Here is a 24,524-nt window from a genome sequence, read left to right on the forward strand (position 1 = left end):
TAATCACCTCCTCTGACCTCCCATGGAAACACACAGTAATTTGCGTTAAAAAAACGCAGTTTTGATTTTTGGATGTCCATTGATCAAACTACCACTTGAGATAATGAAAACCAACAGTAACAATTGTATAGAAGTTACCATATATTTAAAACATAAAAACACACGTAGTAAAGAACTTGCAATGGAGTTTTAGGTGATTGGCACTATTGAGGTATCTACTCTAACAGTCTCCCCAATAGTTTTGTTAGAAAGTGACTTCACAGTGGTTAACCAGCAGTTACTCGGCCACATGAGGCTGTCTCACACTAACTACATCTTCAAACCTATTACAATAGCCAGGAAAACAAGTCAGATGTTACATGTAATTACAAATTTTTAATATCTCTGATTATTTTCTTCGAGGGGAAGAAATCACCTTGCCATAATAAAAAAATCAGAATGCAAGTGGAATGTGGGAATCCTGACTGAATTAAAAGGCAAGTTATTTTTGTAGCACTTTCAAAGTCTACTTGTGAAACACAAACCCCTTTTTAGCATTTCTTACTACTTGTATAATTTTAACAGATAAGCTTCACATGCTTTGGACTTGGACCAAATAGAAGGCATTTCAGCTCACTGAATCTTTATTTAAAAATATTTTAATCATGCAAGAGAACTGCATAATGTCAGCCTAAATCATAATGGTATTTGTAGATTCACTAATGCATTTTCAGGTCAAATTAGTAAAAAGACTATTTAATGTTAAGAGAATCTAAAAAAACTGCAGCAGCTACAGGGAGGATTCAGGCAGTACAGTCATATGACCATCAGTGACAGTTGTGTGCCTCCTTACACAACTCTGGAAGCAACTGTCAACTACTACTCTGATGCAAAACTGTATACTTCAGGTGTGACCAAGAGATGAGGGGAGTGTAAAAAAAATAAAATGCTTATGCTACCATCTTTCAGGCACAATTTAATAACAATCACAAGATCCAGTTTGCCTTTTTTTTTTTTTGCATGCATCTATTTTCAGTATTTTCTTCATTTTTCTCCTGTTCTCCACCTTTGCAGAAAATCCCAGTGTCCCCTGTTTTCTTTGTCCTTACCTTTTCTTGTGCATGTTTGTCTTTTCCTCAGTTGCTATATAAAAACTGAATGGGGAAGGAACACTCACTCAACAGAATGTGACCAAAATCCTCAAGGGACATCTTCATATCCGACATCCCCTAGTTTCACTAGGAAATTTGAAGAGTCTGTGTCTTACTTCCTGCATGCTCCTTATCAGTAGGAAGTCTTTAAGTCAAACTTGAAGGTGACTTAAAACATTGTAGTATGTTGACGCTAAAGTTTTAAGAGTCAGTATTGATGACTGTCTTCTTTGTCCACAGTGTAAGTAATATATTACATTTAACACCTGAACATTAGTTCAGGTGTAGCAAGAACATATGGAAACATATAAAAAGTAACTTATTTGCTGTGTCTTGTTAGCTTGATAATGTCACATTTCAAAAATCACACCTTTAAAAGAGGAAGTGGAATGCTTACATTAAACATATCAAAGTTCTAATCAAGACAACAAGTGAGAAAATTCTGTTCTAAATACAAATTTTAAAAGAAAAATATCTGAAAAAAGGAATTTCCTTTTCTTTCGTAACAAGACCAAACTCAAAATCTGCTGCTTCTCCCAAAAAATAGCATAAAGGATTTAGTCCCATGTTCTGCCTTAGGAGTTGACTATGTTATCAGTATTTGCAGATCAGTTGCTGATATTATCAACAGAAATTATTTGCATATTCTAAATAGTCTAATGTTGAAAAATAATCTGGAGCTTATTTAAATATTCTTCATCTTTCTGATGAGAGAAAAAACTGGGTTTGGGTTGTTTTTTTTTTTTTTTAAAATGCTTCTAGTGCATATTGACAAAGAAGCCTGACTGTGGAAGTAGAAAGGTGAAGGGAAGTCAAGAGATATGAGCTAGCATGTATACTTATTACTACTAGAAGCAGAAAACGGTTAAGGATGAGTTAAATTGCACTGCCAAATGTCAGAGGCCTGAGGAAGCAACCCATCCATTTTTCACTGGGAAATGCGGAGGTGAAATAAGTAACTTCAACAAGAATGAATACGAATGAATAAAGCATCTTTTTCACGAACCTTCTACTACTTAACTCTTTCCAGAAATTCACTTCCTCACAATTTTTGTAAGCCAGGAGACCCAAATCTCTCCTATCTCTTTGCCTACTCTAGTCAAGTGAAAGTAGTATAATTCCCAGTTCAAAGAAGGTATTAACTCTAGCCTTAAAAAACAGCACTCCTTTGTTGTCACTTCTTTGAACTTGTGCAGCCTGTTGGAAGAGAAACTACATTCTTGCTGAGTATGGAGAGAGAGGCTGTTAAAAGTAACTGGAGGAAGGTAATTCCTTCCGTGTCTTTTCTTCTGCTAAATTCCTGCCAGATCCTGGCGCTCAAGCACTTTTGCAAGCTTTTGCCTCGTGGACCTTGTGGGCATACTGAAAGTGATCCATACACTGTGGTGTTTCCTGACTACTCCTCTGTCAGGAAGCAGTTTGTTCCTCACACTGCACAATATACCACTGAAATATGTCAAGCCATTCATAATGTATCAAAATGAGATTTATCCGTGAACAATAGGAAAAGAAGTCGTAACATGAAAGAAAGCATTGAATTTAGAAAAATGAAGAACAGTCATGCCAGTTTTGGGGTGGCTGGTTCATCTTCTATATTCTTATTTCAGACATAAACCAGCTGGTTTTGAAACAGTATCAAACTGCATCAAAACAGATTTTTTTTTTTCTGTTAACTGTAACTATATACTCCGCTTTGATTTCCGACAATCGTATTTTAACAATACTCCACATGAGCTATAAATAAAACTTACAAAAAAAAAGTTTACCAAAGTTTTCCAAAGGCCTGATATTTGTTGGAAGAATTGTCCCTGCCACTGTAGTAGAAGTAAGAAGAAAGGTCTCAGCCTCAGCTCCATAAGACATTAAAGGAATTCTGGAAAAGTAAAAGCATTAACATCAGTTGTTTTAGCTGTTTGTAGCAAGTTTTGAAAACAATGCACAAAACTAAAACATTAGGCAACCACGACACTTCCAACCTCATCACAGTTGGAGAGAAAGGCAAAGCTGACAGTGAACAAAGCTTTCCTTCTCATATTTAATTTCAGGCTTATATTACTGCCTAATCTAGCAAAACAGTTTGAACAAGGTATGTTATGGCAAAGCAACATACATTTGGCTTTCTTCAAAGCCAAACATAGAACTGTAACAGTCTACTCCAAATTAGTAGACTATACTACTGGAAGTAAATTTATGAACACTGATTTAGTACCTCAGCAGAAGAACAGCCTCTTCTGCAGAAAAATGAGAAATAGTCTACACAGCAATTTAGTAAAGGCTTTTTTTTTTTTAAAAAAAAAACAAACAAAAAATATATTTATACTTATTCAGACTCCCTCAGCAAACCTTGGGCGAAAACAGAATCTAGTTATAGATGTACACTTTTTAAGTTATCACTGAGTTAGAATGAAACTTGCAGGAAAAGTACATGTAAAAAATTTAAATTTATTATTTAAATCCTAGGTGCAACTTTTAATTATAATTAAAAATCTTTCTACTTGCTCTTTTGTCCTTAGCCTTTGTTTTATGACAAAGGGAGTAAAGAGATATGTAGTGAAATTAAGATCACAGACAGAACCAATTTCTTACTGTGTTATTTTAAAATCAGTTATTTCTATGCTTCTGTTTTATATTCATGAAAACATCCTTAGGGTATGTTTTCACATGTATCCACTCTCTGACAAAAAAAAATAATTATGTTCTCTGTATCATTTTAACAGAACACCTCTTAACTCTTTCTAGATGCACTTGTTTAATAAACAGTTACGGAAAGAAGTATCAGAACCAATCCATGAAAGGGAGGTACGGGGTGGGGTGGGAAATCAGAATCAGACTGATGTTAAAGCAAATGTAGTCTGATTTCTTGTGATAGAAATAATTTAAAAAGCACATTGAACGCTAACGTCCAAATAGAATATATTTAGACTCGCATTTCTGTGAAAAAGTGACATATTAAGATGCACAAGTCCGTGGAGTTACTATGCTTGTCATGAGTACCAAAAAAAGTTTTAAGATATACAGAAAAGAATCTATCGACATACAAATAGCATGCAGAAAATACACAAGATTTTAACAAGTTACATGCAAACACTATTTAGTTTTTTGATCAAATCTAAAGAACCATTTGAATTAAATTCCAAACTTGGAAGTATTAAGATCCTTTGGACTATGAATCCAAAACACACACACCTTTCAACTCTAGCAATCACAGATGAACAGGATAATTCCAGTTCTTGTCTCTTCTGTCTGATCGCTGCATTGACTTCTGTGAATTCTGTGCTGGAATACCAATTTCATACAAAAAGTTAAAAAAAGTAACTTTGTACTATTTTGTATTTCATACTGCTGCGATAATTGCTGCTATCAATGACTTTTTTTAAATTTAACTGTATTAGAACTTTCAATAGTCATGATGAAACTATGCATGGTGGTTGTTTTAGAGAGAAAAAGCAGTCATAGCAAACATAACAAAAGTCCTAAATAAATGAGGCAGGCAGAATGGAAAACAGGACATGAGATATGTCTTCTGGGGAGCTGAAAGATGGAGAAACTTTGCATCCTTGACAAATTAATGCTTTTGAATGCATGGCAAAAAGTTTTTTTCTTTTACAGAGCTGAAAACATCCAGACAATTTTTTGATTAGGCCTTATTATCCAAAAAATGCTTTATATTATTTCCAATTCTATTATTATTATATTATTTACTGTTAAGTGTTTTGCTAACTGCTGTTGTAATAACAGGACTAACCCTTTCCTATCCAGGGCTTCAATTCAGCAAGTTTAAATAAGAGCTAAAAATAAATCTTATTAACTTAATTAAATAAATGAGATTAAAAGCACACACTTAAATATTTTAATACCAAACACATGACAAAATTGGGGTTTGCCCTTAATAATACTCATTTTAAAATGTTTGTGTTTATCCTTTAACAGCTTTTCATCAATACAAACCCAGGCAATCCTCAAAATATTTCAAGGCAGTATATACAGATAGAAGCAGAAGGAACTATAGCATCTACAATGCAGTAACCCATCAGTCTATATTAAGCACTAGTATATACTAACCAGTCATTTCTACAGCTAAAAAAGCATTCTTCATTGCTACCACCAGCCGGAAGCGTGCTGAAGAAATTAGTTCTGAAGCACTCATTCCAGCAGGTCTGTCTTCTGGGCTACAAAAAAATTTGATGAATTAAAGACATCCAAAATAAAATAATTAGCATTTAATACATGAAGATGCACTGAAATTAAATCACGTCAGCAAGACTTTAGGTCACAAAAAGCAGGCACCACAGTAGCTCCATAGTTATATGCCAAGATTTATAGTTACAGCAAACAAATTTTCTCTATTCAGTCTCTAAATTTTCAACACCTGCTCTTTGCAGATAAACTTTGTATTTTATACAGGCTTTCCGCGGCAAAAGCATTAATGCTCCATACAGAAGTTATGAATAAATGAGCCTGATCTTTACCATTTCACAATTCCCATTTCTGCTACCTAATGAACCATGGTTGAGTACAGCACTAGCACACCTTCAGACAGACCCCTTCACAGCAGTTCACTGCATGTTTGGTTTCAAAGTAACAGGAAAACCTAATGGAAGTAGCTGGGATTCTCCTTTGCCCTCAGGTAGGATTACAAAATTGAAGACGGACTCGTGCATCTGTTTACTCGACCCTCACACAAAGGCACGATACTCAGAATCCACTTCATATTTCAACAAATACCACCTTCTATTTCAACTGTTAACAATGCCCAGCTACCCACTCTATGCTAGCATGTTGCCTTTTGCATTGCGTGCAGTGAAGAGCTCGACTCTGTTGCCGTTGCTGCGTACTGGGCTGGCTGCAGGGCAAAGAAAGCCAAACAACAATCCCGCAAACACTCCTCCCGGACCGACCTGCACTGACCCATTTTTGCCATTTATGTCTTCTCACCTAAAGGGTTAACGCCACATCAAATCTGACAATGACATTCCTTTTCATTCCCCATGACTGGTATTTTAAAATGGGAATTCACAGGGTCTTCCCGTCATCTTCTTTCAGAATATATTCACTCTGATGAAAAGCAAACTTTGTAATGGGATGCATATATATATGCTTGTCTCAAGCATGCAGCCATTATCCATATGCTCCATCAAACTTTGGCACAGAGAGCTGGTTTTAATTGGAACATGCCCTATTTTATCAGCGGGCAAATTTTAAGTTTCTCCTAAAAAGCTGTTGTTTTTAAGTTTTATTTCAAAAATACTATCATTTTGAACACTAACATTTCTCCCTCCATCTAAAAAAGCTCTGGATGTTCCACAAATATCCTTTTTAAGTGGTTGTTCATAAATCAGTGCTTGCTTTTAAATTCTTTTACATTTTGAACATTTATTGGATAATTGAGCCCTGTAACTCCTCCTGAAAGTTTTTAATGACTCTACTTTTGTTTATGCACCTTTTCTGCAACAGGTACCATTTAAGACGTTAATGCTATTAAATAGTGCACAATAAATCAGTGAAACTAGATATGAAGGCATTCACCGACTTTGAAGTCAAGTTAGGGATTGATCTACCATTAAGCCCTGTCCTTCCAGTTCAAAACCTCTTCAATTCAATGAAAGGTATGTGTAACTTTACGTGCTAACAGAACCAAAATTCCTAAATGCCTGACTTGGAAGGGGAAGGCTGGAGCTGAAGATATCCCTGAGCACTATGGTGTATAAGCACCAAATAAAAGTGACAACTCAGGCCACCAGCTATTGAAAAGACATATGATGTAGTATGTGCACATATACTACATGAAGTAAGGCAGCAGGCAAAACAGGGACTTGAAAACAGTTTTTCCTCCAAATTTTTAAACTTCAGGTAAGACAGAATGATGGAGAATGATGACATTTACACTTCAGAATCAAATGTATGGCCTAAAACTATTTCATGCAAATACATTTAGAGGTACAACTATGAATAAGAAAGCACTCATCACCAACTTGTCGCAGAAACACGAAATATTTTTGAAAGGAGGGAAGGCAGAAATCAAACAGAGCCTTTATAGCTCCTTATAAATTCTGCATATTATAAGCCGGTTTTATAGGCTAAAATATGAACTGAACAAGAAACCTGGAAACACAAACATTCTTGGGAGTAATTTCCCATTAAAAAAACCCCAACTTGATGCAAACTATAATGTCCGTGGCTTATTCATATAACAAATTACTTGATTACAACTACGTATTTTCATGAAAATAATGAAAACCGTCATATAATGGTACTTGGCTAACAGCTTGTAGCGGATACCATCTTCTTTTGGTAAATACAGATGAGAACAGGTTAGTTACAGTATCCTTTAATGTAATATCCTAATCTAACTGAAAATATTTACCATCACAAAACTAAGTTTAATCTGACAGAGAAGCTTATATAACCGAGCACTATATTCTAATTACTTCCTTCAAGACAAAAAGAGCCAAAATAACAAAGTTTGGATCATGCTAGAATTAAAAAATAGAAGTTAACCTTAAAAATAAGCAGAAAGGTAGTTTTAAAAATGCTTTCATGAAAAAAAATGTTTACAAATGTTTCATTATCAGAACCAACCTTGTTTATCTTCACAGACAAAGCTTTCTTGTTTTGTTTGTCATACAAAATATTACCTGTGTGGAATAAGAAACAAAACTTTGATCTTAACTTTAGCATATTAGTTTTTAATTGTTTGTCAAAATCACTAATGCAATGAGGTACATTTTCATTAACTACTCAAGTTTTACAGTGTTTTTACATACAAACTGGGTAAAATTAAAATGCATGCACCTTCACAATAGCTTTTTACATATCAAGAAGTTTTCACCTCTTCAGATATTTGCTTGGTTTCATAAGTTACAAACACACTTACCAAAAAACATCTATTAAAAAAGCCTCTCAAAATGGCAGCCCCAAAATAGATCTAAGTGCTTCTTGTGTCTGAACTCTCACCAGAAAACTTCCTGCAAATAAAAGCTAGTCATTAGCTTTGCCCCAACTGTCTGATGCAGAAAATGACTTTAGGCTGAAACCAAATCCATTTCACTTGTGACTGAAATTGAAGAGGCAGTCTTTCCAGTAGAATAAGAACAGTAGTTTCACATACTGCAGTATTGTTCTCTTAAGTTCCATGCTTTTATTCCTTGGTATTTGGTTTTCATATGCAAATGTAGGTAATTAAAACGAAATTGTCTCATCAAGAAAAGAAATTCTAGAGGTCCTTAATAAAAACCAGCAATTCTAGCAAATGGAGGACAAATACCAACTTACTGTATTTTTTCTTCACAACTTTGCTTAATTTTGCTCTTAATGGCCCTCTGTCTGGACATACAGCTCTTCTGCAACATTAACAGAAGATATTACAAAAGTTATTTCCGGGCATATTTAAGCTAACAGTATATACACCCAAACAAAATCAGCTCCTATTTTAAGGAATTTTTATTTTGTGCACGTAAAGCAAGTTCTGACTGCTATTAAAACCTGAACTTGCATCATGTATATCATCTTCCACACATTAAAAACCACAGTGCTTCAAAAAGCTTACAGATGGAAAAAAAAGAAAATCCATTTACACAACAGAATTTAATATCAGGTATTAAATCTGAATGCTTAATTTTGCTTGATTTCACGGCAACGTGTGAAAGATGTTATAACCTGCTTGCATAAATACTTTGAAGAATATCAAAGTCAATGGTGATTCAGAACAGAGAGGTGCAAAGATCTTTCTAATAAGAGCCAAAAAAGGTAATTTACTTCCAGCTATCTATTCTGTAGTGAAGTCTGCTTCAAATTCAATCTCAAGAACTCTGTATATATCATATATTCCATTAAACACTGACTTTAGATTACCATTATTTAGTGAAATTCATCTGTGTAATCCCGAACTTCCCCTTATACAATGCAGCAAATGTGACAAGATAAAGCTTCTCAAAACAAGAATGGTATTTCCAGTTCCTTCTCAAACTCACTAGCATAAAATCAGTTCTTGACTACAACTACATTTTCTAGTAAGAGGAACACCACCAATGTTTATGATAACATGCAAGAAAGGGTATGTCTGTTTAGATAACCAAAGAATAAGATTTATATTGTTAAAATATGATCTAGCCATAAAATCTTAATTCAAATTAGTAAGAAATTTGTCAGAATTTCTAGGAAAATGCATCTTTCACAGAGCTCAATGCAAGAAATACCTTGCTCCATACTTCTTGCTTGCTATTTTAAGTATTCAAGTAGGAATTACATCAGTGATAAAAGTCAAGCTAAACTACCACTGATGGAAAATAGTTTATTTAAAAACAAACTTAATCTTTAAAAAATTCCAGGGTGTACATTTTAAAACAGTTGAATTTACATTTTGAATATTCCAATTAGAATGCTTGAAATTAAGTGGACGACCAACCTCACAAAACTTCTCATCTTCGCATGGCTATATTTTCCCTTACTGCAGGCACAGTTTTCCTCTTCTTCCTTCCTCCTTAGTTGTTTTTTAACCTGAACCTGTATTGAAAAATAAAGTCAATCCAATCTAGAATCTCAATACACATGGGCTTTAAATACATTCAAAGCCTCTTAAGGTCTACAGAGAAAATAAGCTCAAACAGAAGGACTTGAAACCATTTTAAATTATTACTACTTTAATCTCACAGTTTGTAGATATGTTTCTTTTTTTTTTCATTTGTTTTCCATGAAGTGGAAGAAAACCCACCCTGGTATGTATATTGGCTATGCCAGAGATGCATACTAATTCCACAAGTCCAAAACCCCTGAACATTCAGACTGCCATGGCAAGTATCTCAAAGCTATGCACTATCTTCCATTGAGAATTTGGAAGCTAAGTTTTTTAAACTAAGTTGGTTGATCTGAATACACAAGGTTCAGCTTGGGAAAATGCTGAACTACCACTCAATTTCAAACGCTTCCTCGTAATTAAAAACCACCCTATTTTCCTGTAGAGTAAAATAACTTACAGATTTCATATGACACTGTTTTTTCCCCCCACATCTTCAAAATTCTAAGCAATACAATTTTTATTACATACTATGAAGTTACTTCAATAGCTACATCACAATTGTTTGCATATTTTGTACTACTTCATTCTAGAATCTTGGCTTTATATGCAACTCCTTAATCTACTGGCATTCTAATTATGAATATCACCAAGGGAAAGCTGCCAGTGTCCTGATAGTGCCCCTGCTAATGCTGACCACAGTATCAGCATTTCTCGATACACTTTCCATCTACCCCTACTGCTCCAGTGGCTCTTTTTCAGAGCAGGACCCTTGTTCCCTGGCCCACCTATTTACACTGCAGTTCTATGAACAAAGAACCTTTAAAAACTGTATTTGATACAGCCTTTACACTCTTCCAAATGAAAACTTCAGTTTATCTTGTTTCAAGCTGCTTCCTTGATTCTTTAGAAATAAAGAAGATAAAATATGCTAGCATGGTTTTCTATGAAAAGAAAGTATCACCGGCTGTCAGTCTGGTTCCTTTGCAGTTGACTACCTGAGCTTCTAGAAGCACAAGAAACAGGCAGTGGGGGCATGTTTTCTCAACATCACAAAATGCAAAACCAGCACCTTAGGAATTACTTATAACCATAGTATCACCACAGAATTTCAAAACTGTACACAGAATTATCAGCAGCTTTCTATATAGATTTTGAAGATCATCTATCAGAATCTAGTTTTATTTTTTGAATTGATAAACTACTCTCCAGAGCAGTATTATTCAGAAGAGCTGAAAGCTCAAAAAATTCAGAAATTTAGGTTGAATAAGGCTTCGCATTAACTGATTCCTCTTGCCTTCATGCATTTTTGTCTGTGAATTAGAGGCTTTGTACATACAAGATTCACCTCAGCTAAAAAAAAAAAAGGCAAAATTGCATGCTAATTGATATAGCACTTGTTTACAAAACCTGGTTAAAAACCACTGAGACCAATTGCTATACTTCTATTCTTGGATATATCAGGAGCGCTCAAAGATACTATGAGGTAGCAATAGCAGCTTTGTGATTATTATTACTGTAAAGACTCGCACTGAAAAAATAATTAAGAAAAATTCCTAGCTTTGAATATATAATAGAAACATTAAAGCAACAATTATTCTGTTAGGAAAGCTTATTTAACACAGGTGTATGAATAAAAGGCTGCAGCATAACTTGGGTGTTCCTACAACTGAAGTTACTTAAGAAAATAAGTCTGGAACTTACCTTTATCTGCTTTTCTAATGCATCAAGCCTGCATACTGCTTGAAATGGTCTGCGATCAATAGGACACGAAGCCTGTGTCTGAAAAATTGGTTGTCTTATTACAGAATTTGTAATAAATTAGGAGATGTCTTAGTTTTCTATACTTTTAGTCACTATTGTAATAGTTTACAGAAATACACAAAATTACAACTTGTTCGCATTAATAACCTATTTGTACACGTTGTCCGTACACTCGGTATTTTGTTTCATATAAGTAGATCTCTCCTTAGGGGAAAATCTAAAGGAAACAAGAATGTATCTCAGAAGTTGTGTTCAAAAAAAGGAAAAGCATTTTACATTGTTAGCTACATTTTAATTTTTTTTAATCCCTGTTAGGTAACTCTGATTTTATAACAATACAAAAATGCCCTTTTTATTTCTTATTATTCTAATGTTTTATTTCTTAATGTTCTTTTCAAAAGAAAGTCTGTTGGGTCATGTACCCCCCCAAAAGATAAAACCTGGAAGACCAACAGCAAAGATGGTAACACTTTCCCTCATCTTGCATATCTATTTGACTATACTACATCACTTTTTTTTTTTCAGTCAGCAGAGAGAACATATTCCCACTTTTATGATAACTAAAGTTTTACAAATCACTTTGCAAGAGAATAGAACTGAAGAAAGTTATTTTACCCTACAGTTTGATAGAAACACAGATTTATTGGTTTTTCCCCAATCACCTCTTACTGAGGCCAGAGTACATCAGATAACGCACACACACACAGAGAGAACAATAAAATATTATTAACCACAGAACAGGGGAGCTTCAACTGAAGCTCCACCCAACTGGATCATGTAGTGAATCAACTTTCAGAGAAATACATATTAGATATTAGGTTTTGCTGCTAGTGAACTGTTTATTCATTTTAATTCCATATATGCGTTTGTGGGGGGTTTGGTGGGTTTTCTTTGTTTGGTTTGGTTTTTTGTCATCCCCCTCTTCATTCCATTGGCCTCCACAGGCTCAGTTCAGAACTCTTCTAGAACAAAGAAAAAAAACCAACAAACCTCACACCCAGCTTCCAGCCCTAATTCATCCACTGAACAAGAATCAGTGTGTGAATAGCATGCCCTTAAGAGGCATGCAATTTCTGCCCTTAAGACAACTATCAGGGTATTACACTTTTTATTTATGCAAGCAAGACGCAGTATTAGAATTGCATAAGCAGCTATGAGAAACTTGCATACGAGCTCTGCCCTGAAATTCAGTGAACTTCATTCTTGTCTTTTCATTGGGACTTTTCATTTTCCAGTTAATTCTGTTCTTTTCTCAATTTCAAAGAGTGCTCAACTGCTTTTTTACCTACATAGCCCCCAAACCTCAAGCATTCAGGCAGCTTCTGATTTCAATTGAAGTAGACAGAACAAAGTTAGACTGATTAAAAAAACCACCAAACAAAACCAAAAAAACCCCAGGGGTAGTTTCATGAGCAAGTTGTTCAACAAGAATGTAAGTTAAAGCCATTACCTCTCCTTTTGATGCTCTGCTATTTTATTCTAACTAAAAACTTCCCCTGTTGGGGGATACCATTGTTCCCTGCAGTGTCATGGCCTTGGTTGAGAAAAGCATATTGGGTAATTAAGCCAGTTCCCTAAGGACTCAGATCATGAAGACAGTTTTTGTCCTGTAGTCAACATAAAGCTAACCCACAGTAACATAGCAGCACATTGTTCAATTGGGATATTTGATAGCATGTGATGCACTGTAACTGTTGAATCAGCTGCAAACTTCAAGGTAAATACTTGGATTCTTAGATATACCAGACTGTCAAAAATAGGTAGGAGGAAGTTCATTTTCTTAGTCATTTTCAGTCTCATTTCAGGATTTACCTTAGCTAAAAAGCAAGTTTTTCCAAGAATACAATCTGTTTCTACATTAAATTTATATATGAATATTAAGTTATGTTCCCAAGTTTAAGTCACAGCACATTATGTTTATTCATTGCAATGAAGCATCATAGAATACTAAGTGTTACTAGCAGCAATCCAAATGACAAGTGTTTTTGCTCCACTAGAAAAATACTCAGTTATATGTTCAGTTCTTCTGGACAAATGTTTATCAATTACATACAGTTACACATAGTAGTAGAAAAAGAGGAAAACATTCTGGAAGAATCAAAAGCTACTGTTAGGTTCAGATATGTTCAGAAACAGCAGATGCTCTTTCCATTCCTACTCAGTTGCTTTTCATAGCCCTAGCATTATTTGATAGTTCACAACAAATATCAAGAGAAATTCTAGGAAAGACAGGACAGTCCCACGTGCAGCCCCATGTCCCCCAGCACAGTACAACTGCTGGGTAGCCCTGAGGTAATCTAGAGGCTACTTCATCTATATACACTTTTGTCTAAATGTGCATCAGCTCTCATCTGTCTAACATATAAGAACAAGCCTTTTAAGTGGAAATGGGAGAAAAAAAAATTCCCCTGTCCCTTCTCCCAACAGGAAGACTGAATTTGGGCTGCTATACAAAGGAGTGAGGGTAAAAAAAGTTGACTACATTTTCACAAGAAGCAATCATGAGGAATGGTGGCCTTTTACTCATCTCTCTCATCTTTTTTGAGAATATGGTTCAGTAACCAAAGCATGTGTTGAGTCTTCTTTCATTCAAGGCAAGTTAGCAATTCCTCTCTTCTGAGGCTTCTGTTCAGATAGTATCATAAGTAATAGTGAATGTACACTGTCCTTTTGCAGGGAAAGTATTTAAAAAAAAAAAAAAGAAAAAAAGCCACTGAGATAGAATGAGTCCAAGCAGCAGCTATCAATTTTGTTGTGCACAAGGGAGGAGAGGTGTGGGATGTGCCACAACCTTAGAAGAACCCAGCTTCATACATATTTTCCTTTAACATAGCTGTTTAAAAAAATCAGAACACGTAGTATTTAGTGTAATCATCAAAATCATTAGAACCTCACAGCTGGTATTTGTGAGTTGCTTTGCTTTTCTTCCCAACAGTGCTTTTCTTGGAAAAACACGGAATAGTAGCTCAGCACAGTTCAATACGTTTTCAACTGTTTTACTCTCCACACGAAACTACTCATAGTTTTCATGTCAAAACTGGTAACTCTGCAGTGATTCATTCTTTCACTTATCTTGTGATATTTGGAGAACTCTTGATAAAATATGTAAGCATTCAGGAAGTCTGCAACCTCTGAAGAGCTATCCATGTGTGTTTGTTCTTAAGTTTTCCAAAACCTCATTTCATAGTGTGTTTGTTTTTTTTTTTTTTAATGACCCTCTAGAAAAATCTTGCTTTAGCTCCACAGGCATAACTTAATGCTCAGTATTCCTGTAACTGCTACAGCACCACAAAACTGTGATCTCTAAACTCAAGGAGTAAGAGTCCCTTATTTTAACTGCATCACTTCAAACAGCATTTGAACAAAGTGAAGTAGAGAAAAGGCTGAAGCAGTTACTATATTCCAGCTGGGAATTTTCAGGAAGCTACACAACTAGGTGCAAGCTAAAATGTACTCGGCTGATAAAATAACTTTGGCAGATATCCCCACCTCATCAAGTTCCATGTTATGAGATTTCATAGTAAGTAATAGCAAGATGCGAGTATAGAATTAAAGTTGGTGCAGTAAATCTCTTCCCCTTAATATATATATATTTTTTTTTCCAAGTGGCCCATAATAAAGTCTGTTCTTCAACTACTGTATTGAAAAGCTGATCCCAAAAGAAACACAATCCTGCACTCTTTACTGCTTCTTTATTAGAGAACCTGTTAAGCAACACAAATAATACCAGATTCTTATAACAAAATTCAGGCTTAAAGGTGAGGTTTAGATTTTAAGAATAACATCTGTATATTTCACTCCACCTAGTAATAATAGTACACTGAAAGGCCCACAACAATTCCACCTCCAACTTCAGTGAAAAGGGAGACTATAACTACACATGTAGTGAGAAACACCTCTCCAAATGTTGATGAAAGACAACAACGACGACATCAGGAAATGCACTATTTTCTCAAGCATGTAAAAGCTCAGGATGACTTTTTTCTTTTTCATCTACTTAAAAGTAAGTACATTTGAAGTTTTTACAGTTATACTTTAGGAAAGCACTATTTTTGACAAGAGATGTTAGGTTCTGGGTGTTTTTTGAAATCTCATTCATGGATAGTAAAGATACAGAGAGCAAAAGAACAGAGATTCTAGTTTCTACAGCAAATCAACCAGCTACCTAGTTATAATTCTAAACAGCTGTCTTCTCTCTATCTACATCATGCAGCTGGCTAGTCCTTAACTTCCAACCCCAAATTGCCATAAAGTGTTGACAAGTTCTATTGGAATGGTGGCAGTCTTTAGGAAAGGACAAAATGATTCACTATTTGTAAGGATCTGTGAATTCTGTGATGAGAAAGATACTGTGTCATTGTACTTCCTTTGACAATATATTATTGGAAGGATTGAAGTCAAACTCAAAAACACACAGACTTTTGCACTGCACTTTAACAACATGAACTTTCATAAGTTGCTGCATGAAGGTACTTGATAAATCACAGAATCACAAAATGGTTAAGGTTGGAAGGGACCTCTGGAGGTCATCTTGTCCAACCGCCCTGCTTCAGCAGGGAAATATGCCAAGAACAACTGTATACCACGAAGACAAACATGTAATTTGAAAAAAGGTATCTAATGTCTAGATTTTCTAAAAGAATTTGATTAATACAGTTTTTCCATGCAACAGTTCTCAGATGCATTATCTATGTATGCATTACCTTGCACACACTTGAACAAGAAGGGTTTTTATTGCTGTTATGGTTTTTAGGTTTAGTGCTTCTTTGAACACACTGCATATATGGTTCATGAATGTAATCTCAATCCTGCCACAGTGCTCTGTACTGCAGATCACTGTGGATCTTGTTGCCCCATGAGCTGATTCCTTCCTATATCCTTTAGGACAAAAGAAATCCAGATCAGAAAGAATACACATTAACAATTCCAGTTACCACACAGGTAACTCTCTTTACCCTCAGAAGAATATACATGTGCAGTATACTCTGCATAATCAATGATCCAAACCTTACACCAGCACAAAGGAAATGACTATTCTAAGAACAGAATATCTGCTAGAAACATAATGCAAGACAGCTCTTTGTGCCAACTGCTTGGTTTTATTAAGTCAGCCACTGATACTGCACAGGGCCTGCGCGAATATACCCCAATACTTTGGGGAATTTACAGCTGAACATACTCTACTTTCACATCCTCCAGATGAGGAAAAGTGAACAAGGGAAACCAAAAAATGAGATCAACCAAGGTGCAGGGACTGAGAGATAAAAGCTTAGTAGGGAAGGGTCACTGAAATCAATGACTCTTACACAGTCATTGTGATAATGCAGACAATACACTGCCTCTTTTCTTTAGCACTCTTCTCTCATGATGGTTCATAAGAGGAATTAATAGAAGAGCAAGGATAGAAACCTTCAGTATGTTTATTAGTGCTCTGAAGAACACAAGGGAAGTTAAAAAACCTACAGTAATCAAGAGTAAATACTTACCTCCTCTAAGTTAAGATTGTTTTCTTTGAACAGAATACAAAAAAGTAGAGAGTTTTCCTCTAATGCATGCAAGCAAGATACTATTGCTGCTAAAGCAGTTGTCTTAGCTGAGGTGGTTTTGGCTACTTCGCATATCTGCTTGCAATAGATACCTAGTTAACCTCCCTTCACATCAGCTTTACTTAAATGTTTTCACAACTTATTATTATAAACTAGAACACATGTGCTTGCCAACTGAAATAAAAAAATATAAGCATGCCAGAAAAATAATGTTAAAAAAACTATAGTTTTGACCCAAATAGTTTTAATCTACTAGTGGTATTACAGACAAGAGAAACACATAATGTAATTACTACCTTTGGTATAACACAACAGTACCATGGTGTTGAAGACTCTAGATAAGGATTTTTTTGTTGTTGGTCGGTCCTCCCCTGCCTTTTTTTTTTTTTTTTCCCCCTAGACACAAGGCAATAGCCAAAGCTCCCTCTTTGTTATTTTGGGCAGAATAATGTTATCATGTACATGTTCTTTATACTGAAAGCAACCCTTCACTTACACTGTCCTTCAGCACTCCCATGGAAGGAAGGGTGTGTCCAATAACCCCAGCTCCAGATTTAATGCCTCTTAGTTTTTATGATCTTCCAACACAGCCTCACTGAAATACAAAGTCTCAGGCTTGAAAGTCTCCATTCCTAAGTTACACAGTGTCAGTTTAAAGAAGCAGTTGACAGCTAGCACAGGCCCAGTGACATTTAGGTTAATCTTTGCATGCCTACTGAAAACAGTCCCCAACAGTCTGCCTGCCCAGTACTGCCCAGCAATTCTTGGGAGAGCACTGGTTAGCACAGCCACAGGCACAGAAGATCACAGTCTAATAGTATAAGAGAGTTTAACAGTGTAGGCAACTGAATTTAGTGCACAGTGATGCTCTCAGGTGCCGCAATTAACTACAGTAACCACGTCCCTTAAAATGTTCTCTCTTTGGCTATTTAAAAAAAGTTAATTGAAAGACTAGTCTCTTAGTGATTCTGGTCTCCCCCTCATTTTTCTTTTAGGAGTTGGACACCTTTCCTCAAAGAGGAAGAAAATACAGCACTGACTGAACCGTAACGTTACTTAATTCTGAAACTAAATGCTCGGATTTAGCCATTAGAATCTAATATATTAGATGTTCTGTGGCAAATTTCCTATCCCTTTTTAGTCCATGGAATGAACCAGAAGATACTCACTTAAAAAGCAATATATAAAAATTGCTTTAAGTGCATCTCTATCTACCTATATTGTCTCTCTCCTTAAAAAGTGAGATCTTCAAAGTGTTATGGCTGCTGCTTGCAGACAGAAAACCTGCTGGTACAGGACACTTAACTGCAGCGGCAATGTTGAAAATCTCCCATAGATAGAAGAGGGAGCAGAATGGTAAACAAACTCTTACCATCTGCCTAAACTACCCTGGTTTTAATTAGAATCTACACAGTTATATATAAAAGCCATAAACTCTCAGAAGAACAATGAATATGTACAATTTGAAAACAAGAGTTTAAAGAAGTAGTTGCTCCTGTTACATTTTAAAGTCCAGATGCAACACAGAAAGATAGAGGAAATATCCAGCTTGAACACAGACTGCTGGCAAAGCCTTTAAGTGTATGGAGCATAACTGTAGATACACAAAAGAGCACTTCAAGTAATGTGAACATTAGGCTTTTTTTTTTTTTTTTTAAGATTTAGCACAATGATCTTATTCTCAATTTTGTTATTCTTCAGCATTTAAACAGGAAAACAGTGGTTTTAAAACCAATTTATTTATACCAAATAAAAATACTTCATCTTTAAACAGAATCTGGTAGCATATTTTTTAAAGAGCAGACAACTTCTATATCTTCATTATTTAGAGTGACTTAAATTTGACTACTTGTCAATTATTTAGTTTTCATTAGTTATGATCAACCAAGAACTAGCAGAGAAAGCTAAACCTTAGGCAACACTTCTCAAAGAACAAAAACATTTACTTACTAAATATTAATAGCGGACACAAAAACCACATGGCATCAGCATGCTTCAAATGGCCACGTGCTTATAATATGTTTCTATCATTCCAAACTATAAAACCTCATCTGCTTCTCACAGCTGAAGCCTCTGAACATCTGTCAGCCAATTTTCAACACCTTTCCCCCCACCCCTTTTACTTTTAATTACAACTACTAGATTAGGCAATGGAGTTTCATGAACTCAACAGCTCCAACTGTCATGTAACCTCAGACAAGGAAGACTGGCTGGTTTTACCCATCAGATGTCACTAATGGAAAGAAGCAGTAGAAGCCTTACACAGCTTTAAAACAACCCCCCACCATCACATCTGCTTCACCTGTAAACTTTTAAAAGCAGAAGTTGCTTTTATTCTATTTGGATAGTACTTCACACACACACACACACAAAAAAATTATTGACACGACAAGAAAAATGTCATATCATTCATTTGCCTCTTTAAAACAAGAAATTTTTCCTTCCTCATTGGGCTTAAAAGCATCTTTGTTAAACAATGTGAACAAACTCAAATCCAGCAGCAAGCCCTCCATCTACTGTACTCCCTCCCTGTGCATGTCACTATTTATTGCCTTTCAGCTGTCATTGTAACAACCAGCTAAGGAAGTCAAGATAAAATTGTGGATGAGAATTTCCTGTTCCCTTATAAATAAAAGCACTGCAATTAATCATTTGCAGAACAGAAAATCTGGCAACAGGAGAATTAGTTTATTATCTGGTTTGCGAATCTAAAGCAAGTTTCATCTAATAACCTTTTTTAATATTTTTTTATGTTACTGTCTTTAGTAATAAATAACACAAAAATTGAGTTAAAAATATAGTAAGTAAAAAATAATACATAAATAAGTATATTGTAGATACACATACATATGATACCAACCTTCTAAAGGATATACTGAAATCAAAATTATCATTTACTTGAAAAGAAAGTTATTGCAAAGAAACCAAGTAGTGGTCTCTACTACAATGAGCAACCAATTCAAGTGCACAGAATCAGGACAAAAAGCAGCATCTCATTTGAATACCCCCCCCAATACAGTATAAAGCAATTCTAATTTGGTGTTTTATATGGACAATTGAAAAAAGTTACAGGAAAGGTAAAGATACCAAAGGCTTAATGCAATGATTACAGGACATATGTGAGGAAAAAGGGACTAAACAGAACAAGATCATCAAGAATTTGTTCAACAAGTCATTTTTCTCTAAGGTTCCAGAACTATTTACAAAGGTATTGACATAGATCAAATAACATCCATAATTAAAATGAAAATTTTAAATTCAGAATAGCACTAAATCTTTTAGCTGAATTCTCTTTAGAGTTAGAAAAGAAAGGTTTTATCAGACTCATTTTGTAGACTAGCATGAAAGCATATTGTTCTCAGCCCTGAGAGCCGACAGTATGACTAACAGCATAAGGGATAACAAAGTAAGATTAAGCTAATGACACTGCAGTATTACGACATGTACATAATACTGTCTGATCTTCCAAACAGCCAACACCATTTTTTTACTGATCCTTAATCTCTAGTAACCATTAGTAAAGTCTGTGTTTTCTTTCACTAGACAACCTAAGTACTTTACTGCACTAAGGAGAAAGCTTCCTATGATCTATTTATAAACTGGTCACTGAAACATGTCTGTGCAAAGTCAGAATGCATAACTTATTTTCTTTAAAAAAAAAATCTGTAGGTATTAGATACAGTAGATTCCACCAAAAAATAAACAAAAACTTTGGTTCTCAGTCTTACCTCAGCCCATTTAAGAATGCAAGTCAGGCAGAAGGTATGACTGCAGTTCTCAGGAAAACCAATCTCTTGTTCTAGAAGGCAGTTCAGACAGATGGGGCATGTGTCACCGTCGTATAATAAAGCAGAACAAGAACAGCTTTCTTCATTTTCTTCACCTGGTATTATTAACATTGACACTTAGGATTTTTTGACAGTTCTTGAAACAAAGTCCTTCTAGATTTGAATAAAGTGGCAATAAGATACCATTTTCTGTAGTTAAAAGCAAGTTAATAATTTTCAGGTCTAATGCAGTCAAGACACTGGCCAGAGCAGTAGTTAAAAGATGTATTTCAGGTAAAAAATACTACGCAACGTATTTCATAGGACTACTGTACCAATATTTGCCATTAAAACAAAGGAAAGTTAGCTCTAGTGCTACTTAAATAAAGGAAGCATCACACAGTGTTTCCTATTGGCCATGTAGTCATTTAGACATTGTTCTCCCGAGTTCTTTCTCCTCGGATGTTTGCACTCCCTCTCCATGAAATAAATTACACCAGCATATTCTATATTCATTATCCTACATACACATGGTCTACCTTTATTTTAGTTTTCCACACTCAGAATTATTTTAATCTGAACATCCTCAAATATTTACCTAATCAGGTACATTAAATAAAAAATGCTCCCAATTTTGTTAAAGTTAGAAATTGTTTTCAGAATATAAAAGGCAAGAACTTCTCTTCAAGGAATTTTACTCTAAATTAATTATTTGTTCTGAATAGCAATTGCTATCTCCATTTTTGTTCTGCTACTAGAAGTCAACAAGTGAAAAACAGAAGAGACAGGAAAGGATTTGGGGACCCTGAAGAAAAATATTATGCTGAGACAGTGGATATGTTTACACAACTGCTTTCAAAACTAGCAGCATATTATTAATTGAGAGAGCAAATGTTAAGTCTGACCTTCACAGCTTGAACCCGAGTAATATACTTGAGTATTTTCACACACACAGACTTTACCTTCCATGCCTTCATGCTTCTGACCCTCAGTATCTTGAAAACATTGCTTTCTGTTCTTCATCTTCTTACAAAATGTAGTCTGGAAAACACAGACAGTTTGCACAGTTCTTTTAGATTGCAACTTGAAAATAAAAATGACCACTATGGATTTAATGAGCGCTCTCCATTTCATTATACCACTGTAGAGTAGAAACACATGACATTAAGAGTTATAGATCATTTACAGTCTGTTTGCAATTTATGAGCATCATTAACGCTGTCTAGCAACTGATACTTCCAACTTGAAAATCGTTTTTGTCCAACAAATGCAAAGTTTTTGCAGTGTTTTAAGACCACCAATGGTGCTTTTATTTTTAAAAGTTAAATGCATTGCTAAGTTTCTATGCAAACCACCCCACATAACACTGCAGTAACTAACATCTGCAAATTGCCCTTCACAAATGGTTGAAGCAACAAAATTAAACACACAAACACCAGAAGAGTTAGCTGCTTTCCAAATCCAGCATCACTGTAGTAGCAGCAAGTGAGAAGAATGAAAGTGGCATACATTTGCTTGCTTCTTGCTTTTGTCACACAATTAGAACTACCAGCACTCGGAAAAAAAATGCATGGAAAGTTGTATCATCAAACAAACAAGGGGACAGGTCACAAGCACAGGTGCAGTGGAGTATCACGAATGGGGAGGATGCACCTTTTCACTGTTCTGCAAAGGAGCAGTATGAAATAAGAGTAACAGAGAATATCTTTGTGATCCGCATCACATAGGTTGAAAAGAATTTGATCTTGCATAAGAAAGAGTAAGCATATGTTCTTTGGAGGCCTACCTACTACACACAGAATGAAACACACTTGAAAACAACAACAAAAAAGTATCTACACCAAGGACTGAACCTCCTGCATTTCAAACTCCTGTAGTCACAGCAGACATGGTATAAGCACCTAAAGCTCCAACCCAACAGCCCTAGAGGGACCAGCAGTTTTCTTCGGAACTATACAAAGCTTTAAAAATTATTATTATTTAAAAGGAAAAATTAAAACTTCACAAGAAGAGATTAAAGAAATCAGAAATTACCAAGATCTGCTACTTAAGCATTTAAACCTGAAGCAAACCAACTGAGGTTTCGAACCCCTTACTCTTTAAAGCCTTTGCTAGAAAAAAGCAGCAGGACAGAGCCAACAATGCCACAACCACACTCCTTGACTGAACTTTCACCTATTTTACTTACAAACTACACTGGTTTCCCTTTACCACCTGGATATCCAGGAGGTGGAGAGACAGAATTTGCCTCCCTAAACTTCTCTTCTGATCAAGTCTTTATTGCTTGATCTTGGCAGCAGGAAGCGTTTTAACAATCATTTCTTTTCGCTGAGAAAAGAAATGCTGCAGCAGATACCCATCACATAACACACTTCTCACTTTTTTAGGTAATCCAAGAAAGCAGGACTCTGATCTGTGAGTCTTGAACACAGACAGTTCATTAAAGAAATGGTCAAAACTGTGAAACTAATTAGAAATCTGTAATTAGAATTCTAAATGGCTTCAAAGTTCTCATTAGAAACTACTTTTTAATCCCCCAAAAGGAACATGTGAATCAAGTCAACTGAGGGTGGAGGAAAGGGAAGGGAAAAAGAAACAAAAAAATCTAGCTACAAGGGAATTTTCCCCCTACAATGCTATCCTATTTTGATTAAAAAATAATAAAAAGACTTAAAAAGATATCATTAGGATAAATGCCATCAACTGTAGAGTAGTTACTAGCACTAATCTGAATTCAGACTGTTGCAGTGAATGCTGTAAGTTGTATACAAGTTCTGTTACTCGAACCACCACTGACCAGACCACCACCTATTATCTTTTGCAGACTAGGCAAGATGCAACCCAATAAAAGCCAAACTGCTACTTTAAAATTTAATGCCTTAAATAAAGCAAAATCTGCATCAAATTAGGGCAGGCAATACCATCAAAGACACATTTGAACTTAAAATACGAGATCAAGGTCTGTTGTTTTCACTCTGATTTGCAAGAGGACTTCAGTGGCTTTAGTCCCCAAAAGTTTAAATCATGCAGTGGTGTGTGGTATACTTGCTTTTCTATATAAAACATAAGAACATTCCTTCCGCTCTATGTCTTAACAAAACCTCAGCAATGCTTCACAGAAGCAGAAAAATCCACAAGCTGTGCTCAAATCTCTCAACCCTAAAAGTCCCAGGACACATCACAGCTGAGACCACTTAAAAACAAGATTAAGAATTCTGCACTCTGCATCCATCCACAGAAAAGGTTTTAAATAGACATAATCTAGACACCAAATTGTAACTTAAGCAGTAGCTGTAGAGTTCATGTTTATTATAAGAGGTCACTAAGGCAGACTGCAGAAAGAGAACCCATAGAAGCTCTTTAGATTCCAATGCCGCCACCCCCCGCTCCCCAAAAAAGTAACCTTTTCTCCATTGTACTCTCTCTAGACACAAAGACATCCCAGAAATTCTTGCACAGTTACAAAAATTAGAAAAACAGAGATCCTAAAATGTTGACAGAACGTCAGTAAATCCAAGATGTGCAGCAACTGAAAACATTTATGCAGTGTTACATCGTTCTTCTCACAAGCCTATTATTTAAACAGGTATCGAGTGCCACTAATGCATTTCACAGATCACTTTGCACAGCACACCTTTTTGCCAGTTTGACATTGTGCGTTTCTCAATGCAGCACAGGACTTCAATACTACTGAAATAGAAATATTTATAAATAAGAGACATCAAATTTCACATATTATTTAACAAAGTAACTCTGGAAAGACTATTTTCTCCACTATTTTAAAAGGGCCATCACAGGCATTGGA

The 24,524-nt window shown here is 35.4% G+C and overlaps 1 protein-coding gene across 3 annotated transcripts in view; it reads right to left on the reverse strand.

The window, feature by feature from the left end:
* Window positions 1–24,524, reverse strand: part of SCAF11 (SR-related CTD associated factor 11) — a 48,731-nt gene that overhangs the window by 10,293 nt on the left and 13,914 nt on the right. For all 3 annotated transcript variants that reach the window (XM_069802235.1, XM_069802236.1, XM_069802237.1), the window contains exons 2-10: window positions 21,682–21,760; window positions 20,681–20,835; window positions 11,347–11,424; window positions 9,535–9,632; window positions 8,403–8,470; window positions 7,710–7,765; window positions 5,193–5,299; window positions 4,317–4,406; window positions 2,897–3,003 (exon numbers count right to left, since the gene is read on the reverse strand). In XM_069802235.1, coding sequence (XP_069658336.1) covers window positions 2,897–3,003; window positions 4,317–4,406; window positions 5,193–5,299; window positions 7,710–7,765; window positions 8,403–8,470; window positions 9,535–9,632; window positions 11,347–11,424; window positions 20,681–20,835; window positions 21,682–21,742 — 820 coding nt within the window. In that variant the 5' untranslated portion in view covers window positions 21,743–21,760. The remainder of the gene's footprint in view (window positions 1–2,896; window positions 3,004–4,316; window positions 4,407–5,192; window positions 5,300–7,709; window positions 7,766–8,402; window positions 8,471–9,534; window positions 9,633–11,346; window positions 11,425–20,680; window positions 20,836–21,681; window positions 21,761–24,524) is intronic.

This window comes from Haliaeetus albicilla, chromosome 14 (assembly GCF_947461875.1).
Source record: "Haliaeetus albicilla chromosome 14, bHalAlb1.1, whole genome shotgun sequence".
NCBI classification, from domain to species: domain Eukaryota; kingdom Metazoa; phylum Chordata; class Aves; order Accipitriformes; family Accipitridae; genus Haliaeetus; species Haliaeetus albicilla.